General features: G+C 46.9%; 1 protein-coding gene across 2 annotated transcripts in view; it reads right to left on the minus strand.

Annotated features, from left to right (window-relative positions):
- The window catches only part of LOC130920141 (son of sevenless homolog 1-like), a 28,832-nt gene that overhangs the window by 4,263 nt on the left and 8,820 nt on the right, over positions 1 to 15,749 (minus strand). Inside the window, exons 4-22 of one of the 2 annotated variants that reach the window (XM_057843081.1) lie at positions 14,971 to 15,135; positions 14,684 to 14,869; positions 14,473 to 14,616; positions 14,079 to 14,189; positions 13,905 to 14,003; positions 10,255 to 10,382; positions 9,432 to 9,726; positions 7,887 to 8,253; positions 6,284 to 6,365; positions 6,100 to 6,216; positions 5,893 to 5,996; positions 5,610 to 5,832; positions 5,426 to 5,545; positions 5,198 to 5,360; positions 2,902 to 3,019; positions 2,653 to 2,825; positions 695 to 811; positions 383 to 626; positions 152 to 276 (exon numbers count right to left, since the gene is read on the minus strand). In XM_057843081.1, the coding sequence (XP_057699064.1) occupies positions 152 to 276; positions 383 to 626; positions 695 to 811; positions 2,653 to 2,825; positions 2,902 to 3,019; positions 5,198 to 5,360; positions 5,426 to 5,545; positions 5,610 to 5,832; positions 5,893 to 5,996; positions 6,100 to 6,216; positions 6,284 to 6,365; positions 7,887 to 8,253; positions 9,432 to 9,726; positions 10,255 to 10,382; positions 13,905 to 14,003; positions 14,079 to 14,189; positions 14,473 to 14,616; positions 14,684 to 14,869; positions 14,971 to 15,135 (3,081 nt within the window). Of the gene's footprint in view, positions 1 to 151; positions 277 to 382; positions 627 to 694; positions 812 to 2,652; positions 2,826 to 2,901; positions 3,020 to 5,197; positions 5,361 to 5,425; positions 5,546 to 5,609; positions 5,833 to 5,892; positions 5,997 to 6,099; positions 6,217 to 6,283; positions 6,366 to 7,886; positions 8,254 to 9,431; positions 9,727 to 10,254; positions 10,383 to 13,904; positions 14,004 to 14,078; positions 14,190 to 14,472; positions 14,617 to 14,683; positions 14,894 to 14,970; positions 15,136 to 15,749 lie in introns of both variants that reach the window. The other variant, XM_057843080.1, reaches the window with a different exon arrangement.

Consider the following 15,749-nt stretch of genomic DNA (forward strand, 5'->3'; position numbering starts at 1 on the left):
CATTTTCGTCTCGTCAGACAAAAATTGGCATTCGTACTTTTTAGTCTATCGAGACACGTTTTTAGCTGGTCATTGTCACAAAAAATTGTTCATCGACAAATTTTCGTTACCGTCATCATTGAGGAAAACAAAATGTCAAAAGAAAGAGAACCTGGGAGGGCGACGACTCGGCCGGCGCAGATTCGGGTCTTCTGCGGGGTGGCACGGGCGGCGGAACCACGGCCGCCTCGTCCGACAGTTGGCCCCAGGATGCCGCCGACGACACCGAAGACGATCCTGACGGACGGCGGCGGACCATAAGGAAGGTTGATCACCGCGAAATGGAGAAGAAAAAACAAGGGCGAGAAGACAAATGAGAGTGATGGCGGGCGGGCACACTTACTGGAATGGGCGGGGCTGCCGCCGGCCCGAGGAGAATCAAAGACACTGCAGGTGGGGGGCGGAGTCAGGGGCGTGCAAGGGGAGGCCGGCGCCGAAGCGGTGGCGTCGGCCTCGCTGTCGGGCACGCGGCTGTAGCTGATCTTGCGCGGCTCGCTCTGCAGCGGCGTCGGGTGGCGCGCGGCGCAAGGGCGCACCGTCGCCGGCCTAATGCCCGGCGACTTCAGGGGGCACGTGTAACGCTTGGCCTGGAGGTCGGACGGAAGTCGTCAGTCAGGTTGCTCCCCGAAGGGAGGCCCGACCGGCGAGTACTCACGAAGCGGGGCAGCGAGCGAGCGTTGCGAGGCTCGATGAGCAGAGATTTGTTGAAGAGGTGATCGGCAAAGTCCTTCTCGCACAGCTCCTCCAAAGGGTTGAGGTTCTCGAAGAACTTCTGCAATAGAAATGCTGGTAAATTGGGGGCGGGAACCTCCGGGTAGCTCACGATACGATACAATTTGGGATACAAGGCTCACGATAATGACTCGTGAAAAGAAAAATAAGCTATTTTTATACTTCTGCTGTGAGTTCATCAATAGTAGACGTCCAATTCGTGTGAAGTGGGAGAGTGGCAGCGAATGAACGACATCAGTGGCAGCCAATTTTGGGACGTTTACGTGTCACTTCCTGTTGATTTTGGGGACATTTACATGTCACTTCCTGTTGAATTTTGGGGACATTTACATGTCACTTACTGTTGATTTGGGGACATTTACGTGTCACTTCCTGTTGCTATTGGGGCATTTTACGTGATTTCGTGTTGATTTTCGGTCACTTCCAATTGATTTTGAGGCATTTACGCGTCACTTCCTGTTGATTTTGGGGCATTTAATGTAATTTCCTGTTGATTTTTGGTCACTTCCTGTTGATTTTGGGACATTTATGTCATTTCGTGTTGATATTTGGTCACATCCTGTTGATTTTGGGATGTTTACGTGTCACTTCCTGTTGATTTTGGGGCATATCACATCATTTCCTGTTGAATTTTGGTCACTTCCTGTTGATTTTGGGACATTTACGCGTCACTTCCTGTTGATTTTGGGACATTTACCAGTCGCTTCATATTGCTTTTGGAGCATTTGCAGGTCATTTCCTGTTGATTTCGGGGCATTAATGTCATTTCCTGTTGATTTTTGGTCACTTCCTATTGATTTTGGGGCATTTACGTGTCACTTCCTGTGGTCTTAGGGCACTTACAGATCACCTCCTATTCATTTCAGGGTCACTTCCTGTCAATTTTGGAGCATTTCCGGGGTCACTTCACATATTCAGTTACATCCTACTTGTTTAGGGCCCATTTTTGAGTCACTTCCTGTTGATTTTGGAGCACTCAGGGTGACTTCATGTTGATTTTGGGCCATTTACGAGTCACTTACTGTTGGTCTCAGGGCATTTATGGGTCACTTCCTGTAGATTTTGGGCCATTTACAGATCACTTCCTTTTGGTCTCAGGGCATTTACGGGTCACATCCTATTGATTTTGGGGCATTTAAGGGTCACTTCCTGTTGCTTTTGGGGCATTTCACATCATTTCCTGTTGATTTTTGGTCACTTCCTCTTGATTTTGGATGCATTTTGCGTCATTTCCTATTGATTTTCGGTCACTTCCTGTTGATTTTGGAGCATTTCTGGTTCACCTATTGAAATTCAGTCACATGCTATTCATTTTGGGCCGTTTCTGGGTCACTTCCTGTTGATTTGGGGCTCTTACGTGTCACTTCCTATTGATGTTCAGTCTCATCCTGTTGATTTTGAGGCATTTACAGGTCATTTCCTCCTGATTTTGGGGCATTTCACGCCCTTTCCTGTTGATTTTCGGTCGCTTCCTGTCAAGTTTGGGACCTTAACAGGTCACTTCCTGTTGATTTTGGGCTACTAAACAGGACGTGACAACGGAACAAGTTCATTTTGGGGCAATTCCCATTGATTTTTGAATACTTTTATCTTTAGGGGCATTTACGAGTCACTTCCTGTTAATTTTTGGGGCATTTACGGGTCATTTCCTGTTGATTTTAAGTCCCTATTTATTTGGAAACGTTACAAGGTCACTTCATTTTAAGTGACCAAAAATCATCAGGAAGTGACCAATAATCAATATATTGTTGAATGATTTCCTGACCCCTGCATCGACAATTGTTGTATCGGCATATCGTGAGATCATTGTTTTCGCAAATGGTATCGTATCGTGAGCTACCACCCCTACTACAGAGTACAGAGAAGGGAGGAAAAGCTCACCCTGATGTCGGCGTCCACGCGCAAGCAATACGGCTGGTTCTGGTACTGCTGGATCTCACCGGTGATCTCCGCCACTTTCCTCCTCTTGCTGAAGTTGATCAAGTCTTTGCCGTGCCGGGGCAGGAAGTCCGGGTTGCCCTCCTCCGTCTTCAGGATGTTGGTCAGGTAGATCCCTTGACACGCACGCAAGGACATTAGCACAGTCCTTTGACCCGCCCCCTCACTTCCCCTCCCTCAGTCAGGACGTACCAAAGAAGGGGACGCACGGGGGGTTGATGGAGCGCAGCTTGGCCAAATACTTTTTGTAGTGGTCCTCGCTCAGCTCGTGAGCTTCTTCTAGAATCTTCCTCTGACGACTCGGAATTTGCTGGAACCGAAAAAAAAGAAGTTTATCATTTTAAGCTCAGGTTCACTTCCTGTTCATATTGGGTCACTTCCTGTTGATATGGGGGGGTTTAGGGGTCACTTCCTGCCTTTTTAGGTGCATTTCCAGCTCATTTCCTGTATATATTGCCACTGGGTCACTTCCTGTTCATTCCAGGTACTTTCTTGTTGATTTGGAGTGATTTTGGGTTCACTTCCTGTACATAATGGGTCATTTCCTGTTGATTCTGAGGATTTCAGGGTCACTTCCTGTTTATTTTGAGGCATAGACGGGTCGCTTCCTGTCGATATCGGGTCACTTCCTGTTGATATGGAGTCATTTTCTGTTGATTTAGTGGCATTTCCTGAACATATTGGTCACTTCCTGTTGTTTTTCAGTCATTTAACGGTCACTTCCTGTTGATTTTCAGGCATAGCAGGGTCACTTCCTGTTGATTTGGGGGCATTTCAGGTTCATTTCCTGTACAGATTAGGTCACCTCCTGTTGTTTTTGAGTCATTTCAGGGACACTTCCTGTTGGTCTCGGGCATTTCACGTCATTTCCTGTGGCTTTTTTGGTCACTTCCTGTTGATTTCGGTGTATTTACAGGTCACTTCCTGTTAGTCTCGAGGCATTTCATTTAATTTCCTGTTGATTTCCGGTGACTTCCTGTTGATTTTGGGGCATTTACGGGTCACTTCCTGTTGATTTGGGGGCATTTCAGGGGCATTTCCTGTACATATTGGGTCACTTCCCGTTTTTGAGGCATTCCAGGGTCACTTCCTGTTGATTTCGGTGCATTTACAGGTCACTTCCTGTTAGTCTCGAGGCATTTCATTTAATTTCCTGTTGATTTCCGGTAAATTCCAGTTGATTTTGGGGCATATACAGGTCACTTCCTGTTGATTTGGGGGCATTTCAGGGTCATTTCCTGTACATATTGAGTCACTTCCCGTTTTTGAGGCATTCCAGAGTCACTTCCTGTTGATCTTGGGGCGTTTCGGGTTTACTTCCAGTTGATATCAGGTCATTTCCTGTTGATTTTGAGGAATTCCAACATCACTTCCTGTTCATATTGGGTCACTTCCTGTTGATGTGGTGGGATTTCGGAGAAGCTTGCAGTGGACTTGGGGACATTTCAGGTTCACTTCCAGTTGATATTTGATCATTTTCTGTTGATTTTAAGGCATTCCGGGGTCACTTCCTGTTCACATTGGGCCACTTCCTGTTGATATGGGTTATTTCAGGGTCAGTTCCTTTTTTTTGACACATTCTAGGGTCACTTAATGTTCACATTGGGCCACTTCCTGTTGATATGGAGCATTTCAGGTTCACTTCCTGTTAATATTGGGTCATTTCCTGTTGATATGGGGGTATTTAGGGATAACACTTCCTGTTGATATGGGGGTTTTTAGGGGTCACTTCCTCTTGATATCACGTCATTTCCTATTATTTGAGGCAGTCCAGGGTCACTTCCTGTTAATTCTGTATCACTTCCTGTTGATATGGTGGGATTTTGGGGTAGCTTCTGATTGATTTGGGGACATTTCAGGTTCACTTCCTGTTCATATTGAGTCACTTCCTGTTGATATGGGGGTTTTGTGGTCATTTCCTATTAATTTGGGAGCATTTAAGGGCCACTTCCTGTTCATATTGGGTAACTTCCTATTGATTTTGAAACATTCCAGGGTCACTTCCTGTTGATTTTTAGGCATTCCTGGACCACTTCCTGTAGACATTGAGTCATGTCCTGTTTATTAGGGGTATTTCAGGGTCACTTCCTGTTCTTATCAGGTCACTTCCTGTTGATATTGGGAGTCACTTGGGTTGGAAATCAATAGACTGAATGGAAGTTTTTGTGCAATTGAAATGAATGGCGAATAGGGCCATTGAAAATGAATGGGAAATTTTGCCCATTAGAAGTGAATGGGTATGTTTTTGGCCAATTTTGGCCGAACCGTACATTTTTCAGCAAAAACCATATACAACTTTTGCGGCCCTTAGCGTCCTGATTGTAGGACAAGTAGCATTTTGAAAGTTCACTTTTTTTTGTTAAAAAAAAAAAAAACATTTTGGGGAGAACGGTCATTTTTGGGGTATACCACATCGCATGAGAATTCCAGTCAAATCATATTATGAGGTACCCGGAGGTTACCGCCCCTACTGCATTAGCTCTGGCACCTCAAAGGTGTGGTCCAGCCTGTAGACGGGCGAGGAGTTCATGGCGCTGACCACCTCCAGGACACCGTTGAAGTTGTTGAGCTCCTGGAAGACCTGAAGGATCTCGATGATCCGCGACACCACCGCCACGCGTTCCTCCAGGTTCTCAGTCTCCACGATGCACCTGCGCAAAGGAAGGAGTTGGACGGCGGAAAAAAGCGGCACGGAGCAGTGCGGCGGTAGTCTCACTTTTCCAACCAGAGGGTCAAGTTTGTGGTGTGACGGATCATCCGGAGAAGGTTGGGCGAGTCGATCTCTTTGTCCTCTTTGGTCCAGACGCTGCCCACCAGCTCGGACGGCCGCACGGCCCTGCGCCGTGACACGGTTCCAGAAGAACAGCCTTGAAGCGAAAGCCCCGGGTTTCAGCGCTCACCTGTAAAAGTCGGACTCCAGCAGGGTGAGCTGGCGGGCTATCTCGATGGGGTGCAGCGTCATCAGGTCAAAGTTCTCTGAGTGACCCGGCTTGCAGAGGTGCCACTCCACGGGCGGCGGAGAGTTCTGAAAGGTGATGCTGTGGCTGGGCCCGCGCACTGCTGCCTGTTTCTTCCTCTGGATGATCTTTGTGATGGACTCCACCCACTTCTTCATGGCCTTACCTGGAAGGCAAAGCGGTCAGCTCCGACGTCGGTCGGCCGGCGACCGCAAGCCTCGCACACCTCTGACCGAAGCGATGAAGTCCTCCAGTCGTCCTAGCAGGTGAGCGTCTCTTTCAAAGTCGTAAAAGTGATGCTCCACCCAGTGACGACACACGTTTAGAACTCTGTCGGCGCGGCAGCGAGAACACAAAGCGTGTATTCTTAGGAGTGTAACGGTACTTGTACCCGGTTCAAGCCATGCAGTCGTTTCGGTAGCCTCCGCTGTACCTTAGCTGGACGGGCTGTACAAATTCTTTGCGGAAGCGTTTGAGTTCCGCGCTGACGGGCTGCTCTCCCGCATCCGGCCGATCGGCGTCGTCGGGTCTCGGCTCAGGAATCTCAAACCTGAAAGGGGGCGTGAGAAAGTTACGGTTCCAGCGTGGTCAAGCAGTCGGTTTCGAGAGCCAGTTACCTCTCGATGAGCAGGTCCAGCAGCTCTTGCGGTTTGCAGAATGATCTGTAGGTGGTCAGAAAAGTTCGGACAAAATTGGGATCTGCGGGAGGGACGGCAGAGGAAGACGGGCGTGGGTTAGGGTTATGCTCCAGATCTGAGTGCTGCCCCTAAATCTTGTCCCGATTTTAAAAAATCCTCTTCCCGTTTCTAGCACTTTAGCAATTCAAAGCCGATCCAAATAGTGGTTCATATTCTAGTGCTGATCCTGAATCTAGAACTCATCCTGCACGTTGTTCTAGGACTGACCCTCTGCTTGGACTTGGTCCTAATACTGATAACAAGTGTCACTCATGTCCTAAGACTGATCCAAAGCCTGGTCCCGAATGTTGTACTGATCCCGATTGGATTTTACTGCTCATTCAAATCCCAGTCCTGTACCTAGTCCTTACTACTTACTAGTTTGTACTCTCCCTCGGTTCTAGAATTGATCCTGTTCTTTGTACAGCACCTTTCTCTAAACCCGATCCTGTTCCCCAACCTGATTCTTGTCGTGATCCCGAATCTAGCGGTCATCCAAATCTGGTCCTGAATGTATTACTGATCCTGATTGGATTGTACTGCTCATTCAAATCCCGTTCCTGTACCTAGTCCTTATTTTGAACCAGTTTCCACTCACCTCAGGTTCTAGCATTGATCCTGTTCTTCATCCAGCACTCTTCTCTAAACCCAATCCTTTTACCCGACCCTATTCTTGTAGTGATCCCGAATCTAGCGGTCATCCAAATATGGTCCCGAATATAGTATTGATCCTGACTGGATTTTACTGCTCATTCAAATCCTGGTCCTGTACCTAGTCCTTATTTTGAACCTGTTTCTACTCGCCCCCAGTTCTGGAATTTATGATGTCCTTTGTCCAGCACCTTTCTCTAAACCCAATCCTGTTCCCGACCCTATTCTTGTCGTGATACCGAATCTAGCGGTCGTCCAAATCTGGTCCCGAATATAATACTGATCCTGAGTGGATTCTACTTCTTATTCAAATCTGTTCCCGAATCTGATACCGATTCTGACTGGATTCTACTTGTCATTCAAATCTGCTCCCGAATGTATTACTGATCCTGACTGGATTATACTGCTCATTGAAATCCTGATCCCGGACCTAGTTCTTATTTTGAACCAGTTTCTCCTTGCCCCCGGTTCTAGAATTAATCCTGTACTTCGTCCAGCACCTTTCTCTAAACCCGATCCTGTTCCCTGACCCTATTCTTGTAGTGATCCCGAATCTAGTGGTCATCCAAATCTGGTCCCGAATGTAATACTGATCCTGACTGGATTCTACTGCTCATCCAAATCTGGACCCGAATGTATTACTGATCCTGACTGGATCCTACTGCTCGTTCAAATCCCGGTCCTGTACCTAGTCCTGTATTTAGAACCCGTTTCTACTCGGCCCTGTTCCCCAACCCTACGGTTGTAGTGATCCCGAATCTAGCGGTCATCCAAGTCTGGGCCTAGATTCTAGTCTTCCCCGGACCTTATCGTAGCACTGAGCCCAGCAGCGATTAGTCCCAATCCTACAACCCTTTTTCCGTTCGAGTTCCAGACACGTGGGTTTGCTCACCGGCATACATGTGGAAGGTGAGTCTCTCGATGAGCTTGAGGACGCTGCCAGCCTTAACCACGGGTATGCCAGACTTTGACTGGACACCATCCTCGAAGACCACGTTCTCCTCAGAGTCGGGGCGGGCAAAGCGGTAGAGGTGGGGGGCGGGCAGGTGTAAGTGCTGCTCCTTGTCTTCCCGGAGCACGGCGGCATCCAGCATCCTCTCCAGCGTGCCGCGGTACTGGAGCGACACCAGCGCCGCCATCCAGCCGTTCTTCTCCTCGGCCGACTTGGCAGCAAACACCACGCTGTTGCCGTCCTTGAGGATGATCTCAAAGGCGTGCCGGTACTCGCCCTCTTTGTCGTCCTTGTCGTTGATCTGGACCTTGGCGGAGCAGAGGAATCAGATACGGCGTGACTACAACGTTCCCTAAACCGCGGCTGTCCAAACTAAGGCTTGGTTTTTGGTGCCTCGAGGAAAATATCATGGTACCCGGCCCGCACAAGAAGCTTGAGTGAAGCCTACATTCTCTCGCACTTCTCACCTTTAACACTAGATGGAGCTTGAACAGAGCATTTTGAAGTTGGCAGAAAGTTCACACGGCAACAAGAAAATAGCGCGTCTATGGTTAGCATGCTAGCATAAATCTGCAGATGATTCCGCATTAGGGTTGCCAACAGTCCCGGATTGCTTGGGACATCCTGGATTTTAGGAAGTTTTGATTGGCCAATCAGAATTTCCTAAATTTCACATCCTGGATTTTAGGAAGTTCTGATTGGCCAATTGGAAATTTCCTAAATTTCAGGATGTCCCGAGCAATCCAGGACTGTTGGCAACCCTATTCTGGGTGTGACGTAATCCTGTTTTTAGTGGGCGGGGCCGGGAGAGTTGTGAAAGTTAGGGTCTTAGTTAGAGTCTGATTTTATGACGAAGCCTTTACTGTCACTTTTTGGATGGATCGTATTCAAATAAGACCGTGATGTCACGTTAAAGTCACTTGCTGTTGTATTTCATGACACCGGTAGGCACTCAACGCGGAACTGACGGCCATCTTAGGACAGGGCCGAAGCCTTTACTGTCACTTTTTGGATGGATCGTGTCCAAATAAGACTGATGTCAGGTTTAAGTCACTTGCTGTTGTATTTCATGACACCAGTAGGCACTCAACGCGGAACTGACGGCCATCTTTGGACAGGAACGAAGCCTTTACTGTCACTTTTCGGATGGATCGTTTCCAAATAGGAATCTGATATCAGGTTAAAGTCACTTGCTGTTGTATTTCATAACACTGGTAAGCACTCAACGCGGAACTGACGGCCATCTTAGGACAGAGAATTCCCCAGTGTACTCAGTCATTTTCTCAAAAGAACATTTTCACCAGTGTTGCACCAACACAAGTTGTTGCTCTCAATACAGATCGTGATACCTGGCTGTGTGTATTGTCCAATGCCGGTACTGTACCGATACCAGAACCCGATACTGATCCTCAGTTTTACAAAGGATTTCATACAACCCGCTTCGCTAATTCGGACAGCCCCTATTTAAACCCGGCGTCAGCTTACCTTGCGCATAAAGAACTTCTCCTTGAGGCGGTACTCCGCGGCCGAGCCGGCGCCGGGCAAGCGGGGCGGCCCGTGGTTGGACTTGCAGCAAATCATCAGGCCGTCAAAGAGGAAGATGTGGCGCTCGTGTTTGGCGCCCACTCGGGTCAGGGTCCCTTCCATGATGAAGTGGTTGCAGCACTGGCCAATGTCTTTGCCCTCCCAGCCGTCGATGTTCTTCTGGATCTCGTTCATCTTCTTGACCGCCAAGTGTTTGCCCTTCATCTGCTGGCTGTACAGGCGGCACGCCGACTCGCTGCAACGTCAACCAAAATGTCAGCGCCGCCTTTTGAGGACCCGTTTGACACCCGGTGCGGACCGTAGTCTCGGTCCTAGCTTAAAAGATAATCCCGATCCTAGATGCGATTTAACAAGTACCCGTAGCGTGAGCTGATAGCAGAAGCCGATCGATCGCCGACAGGATGTCAGAGAGTGAGCGCGCTGCCGCGACGGCCATCTCGTCGTCAAGGCCAAAAATGCCGCACGCTGATCCCGGGCTAATCACTTTAGCGCCTAAACCCCTAAGGTATGAACAATCCTCGTCACGAGACGCCGGCCGGAGCGCGCTTACGTTTTGTCATCCACCCGTCCGTCAACGGTCCGGACGGTCTCGCCGTCGTTCCGGTTCGCCGCTAAGCCCGTTTTTGTTTCAAGTTTGCTTTCCCCACTGTCTTTGTGTAGCTTAGAGAACAATGAGCAGAAAGTGCCCGCCTACACAAGCGCTCTATTTGGGTCCGGGAAGGACGGGCGGAGTCCCGCCATGAACGGAACTTTCCGTACGGACCTGAGTCGGCGCTTGGCCAGGCTGCGAGAGCAAATCCTCTCCACGCTGCTCTGAAGGTTGAGTAGAGCCGTGATGGCCTGCTTCAGACACTCCTTGTCCTCCTGGTCCTCGCTCTTTTCCTCCAGTTGCTACAAAAACAAAACATACCACACATTCAAACACACAGAGGGAAAGACAATTAAAGTACTGATTTGGTGCCCCCTTGTGGTATCTCACTGCCACTGCCACATTGACTTTGGGAAAAACAATTGTAGTAGTGGCCACTGAGGGGTTTTGGGAAAATCTGGCAAGTTTCAACACGTCTACCAATCTGGTCGGTCGCCATTAGGTGGCGCTGGGACTGCTGTTAAAGAAATTGGCCGAACAATTTCTGGACCAATTGTGACAGTAGCTTTACTGTGACGGTTAGCATATTGGGTCACTTCCTGTTGATTATGGGACATTTCAGTTTCACTTCCCGTCCATGTTGGTTCACTTCCTGTCGATTTTGAGGCATTTGGAACTTCCTGTAGATATCAAGTCACTTCCTGTTGATTTTGGGACATTTCGGTTTGACTTCTTGTACATGTTGGGTAACTTCCTGTTGTTATGAGGCACTCCATGATCACTTCCTGTTGATTTTGAGACATTTCAGGTTGACTTCCAGTTAATTTTTAGGCATTTCAGGGTCACTTCCTGTTGATTTTGACGCATTCCAGGGTCATTTCCTGTAGATTTTGAGGCATCTGGAACTTCCTGTAGATATCAGGTCACTTCCTGTTGATTTCGGGACATTTCCGTTTCAGTTCCTGTACGTGATGGGTCACTTCCTGTTGTTTTGAGACATTTCAGGTCAACTTCCTTTTGATTTTGACGCATTCCAGGGTCACTTCCTCTTTATATTTAGTCATTTCAGGTTAATTTCCTGTTAATTTTGAGGCACTTCAGGGTCACTTCCTGTTGATTTTGACCCATTCCAGGGTCAATTCCTGTTGATTTTGAGACATTACAGGGTCACTTCCTGCAGATATCGAGTCAGTTCCTGTCAATTTTGGGGCATTTCGGGTTCACTTCCTGTTAATATTAGGTCATTTCCTATTGGTATGAGGGGAATTCGAGGTTGCTTCCTATACATGTTGGATCACTTCCTGTTGATATCAGGTCACTTCTGGTTGATTTGGGGGCATTCTGGGTTCACTTCCTGTACATGTTGGGTCACTTCCTGTTGATCCTGACGCATTCCAGGGTTACTTCCTGTTTATTTGGGGGGGATTTGTGTTCACTTCCTGTAGAGTTGGGTCACTTCGTGTAGATATCGGGTCACTTCCTGTTGATTTTGGGGCATTTCGGGTTCACTTCCTTTTGATTTGGGGCATTTTGGATTCACTTCCTGTACCTGTTGGGTCACTTCCTGTTGTTTTTTGAGACATTTCAGGTTAACTTTCTGTTCATTTTGAGGCATTTCAGGATCACTTCCTGTCGATTCTGGGGCATTCCGGGTTATCTTCCTGTTGATTTTAGGTTACTGAAAAGGAAGTGACTCCAGAATGTCCCTGAATGGATAGGAAGTGACTCAAAATCAAGAGGAAGTCACCTGTCAACAATGCCAACAAAACATGCTCTGGTTTCAGCGCCACTGACAGTGCTACAAGTCCAATCCAGTTAAAATGAACATTAGCATTATAACACAGCATTTAAGCTAGCAGACTTTTGCTATGCAAGTTAGCCAATTGTTGTCAACATTAGCATTACATAGCACTTAAGCTAGCAGACTTTTGCTATGTAAGTTAGCCAATTGTTGTACACATTAGCATTATATAGCATTTAAGGTACCGGACTTTTGCTACACAAGTTAGCCAATTGTTGTCAACATTAGCATTTTTATATATCATTTAAGCTAGCAGACTTTTGCTATGCAAGTTAGCCAATTGTTATCAACATTAGCATTATTATATAGCATTTAAGCTAGCAGACCTTTGCGATTAAGTTAGCCAATTGCTGTGAACATTAGCATTATATAACATTTAAGCTAGCGGATTTTTGCTATGCAAGTTAGCCAAATGTTGTAAACATTAGCATTATATAGCATTTAAGCTCGTGGATTTTTGCTATGCAAGTTAGCCAATTGTTGTCAACATTAGCAATATTATATAGCATTTAAGCTAGCAGACTTTTGCTATGTAAGTTAGCCAGTTGTTGTAAACATTAGCATTATATCATATATATAAGCTAGCAGACTTTTGCTATGCAAGTTAGCCAATTGTTGTCAACATTAGCATTATTATATAGCATGTAAGCAGGCAGACTTTTGCTATGCAAGTTAGCCAATTGTTGTGAACATTAGCATTATCATATAGCATTTAAGCTAGCAGACTTTTGGTATTAAGTTCGCCAATTGTTGTAAACATTAGCATTATTACTTAGCATTTAAGCTAGTGGACTTTGGCTACGCAAGTTAGCCAAATGTTGTAAACATTAGCATTATATAGCATTTAAGCTTGTGGATTGTTGCTATGCAAGTTAGCCAATTGTTGTCAACATTAGCAATATTATATAGCATTTAAGCTAGCAGACTTTTGCTATGTAAGTTAGCCAGTTGTTGTAAACATTAGCATTATATCATATATATATAAGCTAGCAGACTTTTGCTATGCAAGTTAGCCAATTGTTGTCAACATTAGCATTATTATATAGCATGTAAGCAGGCAGACTTTTGCTATGCAAGTTAGCCAATTGTTGTGAACATTAGCATTATCATATAGCATTTAAGCTCGCAGACTTTTGGTATTAAGTTAGCCAATTACTGTTAACATTAGCATTACTATATAGCATTTAAGCTAGCAGACTTTGGCTACGCAAGTTAGCCAATTGTTGTCAACAATGCCATTAAATAACACTTAAGCTAGCAGACTTTCGCTATATAAGTTAGCCAATTGTTGTCAACATTAGCATTATTATATAGCATTTAAGCTAGCAGACTTTTGCTATTCAAGTTAGCCTATTGTTGTAAACATTAGCATTATTATATAGCATTTAAGCTAGCAGACTTTTGGTATTAAGTTAGCCAATTGTTGTAAACATTAGCATTATTACTTAGCATTTAAGCTAGTGGACTTTGGCTACGCAAGTTAGCCAAATGTTGTAAACATTAGCATTATATAGCATTTAAGCTTGTGGATTTTTGCTATGCAAGTTAGCCAATTGTTGTCAACATTAGCAATATTATATAGCATTTAAGCTAGCAGACTTTTGCTATGTAAGTTAGCCAGTTGTTGTAAACATTAGCATTATCATATAGCATTTAAGCTTGTGGATTTTTGCTATGCAAGTTAGCCAATTGTTGTCAACATTAGCAATATTATATAGCATTTAAGCTAGCAGACTTTTGCTATGTAAGTTAGCCAATTGTTGTAAACATTACCATTTATGCTAGCGGACTTTTGCTATACAAGTTTGCCAATTGTTGCATTGTAATATTACTGTAATAACAACGAAAAATAACCGGGCAATAGTACGGACGAAAGGTTAAATCGAAGCGCTGAGGATGACGGACGGTTTTGACGACGCAGTTTATTTTTCCTAGTTACAAGTTAGTGGAATGAAACACCAAGGACTAAAGTAGGACTGGAAGTATTAAGAATTTTTAGTGATATGATCATGTGAGACGTTACCTTGATGCTCTCAAAGAGGTGCAGACAGTAGTAGACGGGCGTGAGCAGCAGCCGAGGCAGAACGTACTGCACGGCTTCCTTGAAGCCCTCGCAGATGGACTACGGACAGCGCAAGCGGACGTTCAGGCGGGTCAGTTAGCGCGCAATGCGCGGGTGGAGGGAGGCGGCTCTAACCTGGAGGTAGAAAGCTGCGCCGGGTTTGGTCACTTGGCTGAGGAAGTGCTGCTGGAAGCCGGAGCGAAGCACGTCCTGAGCGTACGTCTCGTACGGGTCGAAGGCCAGCTCCTGAGCGGGAAAGCTCACATGGATTAAAGTGTGTGTGTGTGGGGGGGGGTGTCCTGTTGATTTTGGAGCATTTACAGGTCACTTCCTGTTGATTTTCGGTTACTGAAAAGGAAGCGACTCAAGAATGTCGCCAAATGAATAGGAAGTGACTCGAAATCAACAGGAAGTCAACTGTAAATGCCTTGAAATTGACGGCGCTAGACGTCCAATCCAGTCAAAATGAATTGGATATCTAGCGCCGTCAATGGCAGCCAGATGACGTATTTTGCTGGAAGGGACTCACCTCGGCCAGATCCTCGAAGCAGCTTCCCACCAGGGGGTGCGGACTGCCGTCGTCGGTCATCTCCACCGCGTCCTCCACCAGGCCCAGCATCTTGGCCGTGGCCTCGTGGACGTCCGCCACGCGGCTGAAGATCCCGTCCACGTCCTGACAGGGGGGAACTCAGCCGTCAGAGTGCGCTCCACGGAGCAGATGCCGGCGGGCGCGTACATACGTGCTGCGAGAAGAGCGCGGCGTTGGCGTCGAAGGGCTCCCTGAAGACCTTGACCAGGAGCTCCAGCTGCCGCAGGAAGCGCCGTCCGTCGGCCATGAAGCTCCGCACCAGCTCCTGGTAACTCTGCTCCCCGTTGGCCGACGGCTCCTCGTCGCCGAGCGGGAAGCCGCTCACGTCGTCCTCGTCCTGGTGGAACATGTCCATCAGCACCTGGAGCGGCGCACCAAAATGAGCCGGTGATTTTCATAGGGGCACGGGGACGACGAGCGCGCGCCCGGGACGCCGACCTTATCGGCGCACATGGCCACGGCGATGTCCTGCTGCGAGATCTCGTAGTGTCGGATGTTCCTCACGTAGTTGCCGGCCAGCTTGAGGATGTCGGCCGAGATGTACTCCAGGACGGCCACCATGTACACAGACACCTGATGGTCCAACTTGTAGCCCAGCGCCTCCTGAAAGTCCACGCCCATTACCAAACAGCCGCTCAAAACTTTTTGAGCTTTTAATGGGCATAACCGTCAATATCGTAGATACAGTGGGGCAAATAAGTATTTAGTCAACCACCAATTGTGCAAGTTCTCCTACTTGTAAAGATTAGAGAGGCCTGTAATTGTCAACATGGGTAAACCTCAACCCTGAGAGACAGAATGTGGGAAAAAAAAAACAAAATCACATTGTTTGATTTTTAAAAGATTTCCAAATTAGAGTGGAAAATAAGTATTTGGTCACCTACAAACAAGCAAGATTTCTGGCTGTCAAATAGGTCTAACTTCTTCTAACGAGGTCTAACGAGGCTCCACTCGTTACCTGTATTAATCGCACCTGTTTTAACTCATTATCGGTATAAAAGACACCTGTCCACAACCTCAGTCAGTCACACTCCAAACTCCACTATGACCAAGACCAAAGAGCTGTCGAAGGACACCAAAGACAAAATTGTAGACCTGCACCAGGCCGGGAAGACTGAATCTGCAATAGGTAAAACGCTTGGTGTAAAGAAATCAACTGTGGGAGCAATTATTACAAAATGGAAGACATACAACACCGCTGATAATCTCCCTTGATC

The sequence above is a fragment of the Corythoichthys intestinalis genome, chromosome 8 (assembly GCF_030265065.1).
Source record: "Corythoichthys intestinalis isolate RoL2023-P3 chromosome 8, ASM3026506v1, whole genome shotgun sequence".
Lineage (NCBI taxonomy): Eukaryota > Metazoa > Chordata > Actinopteri > Syngnathiformes > Syngnathidae > Corythoichthys > Corythoichthys intestinalis.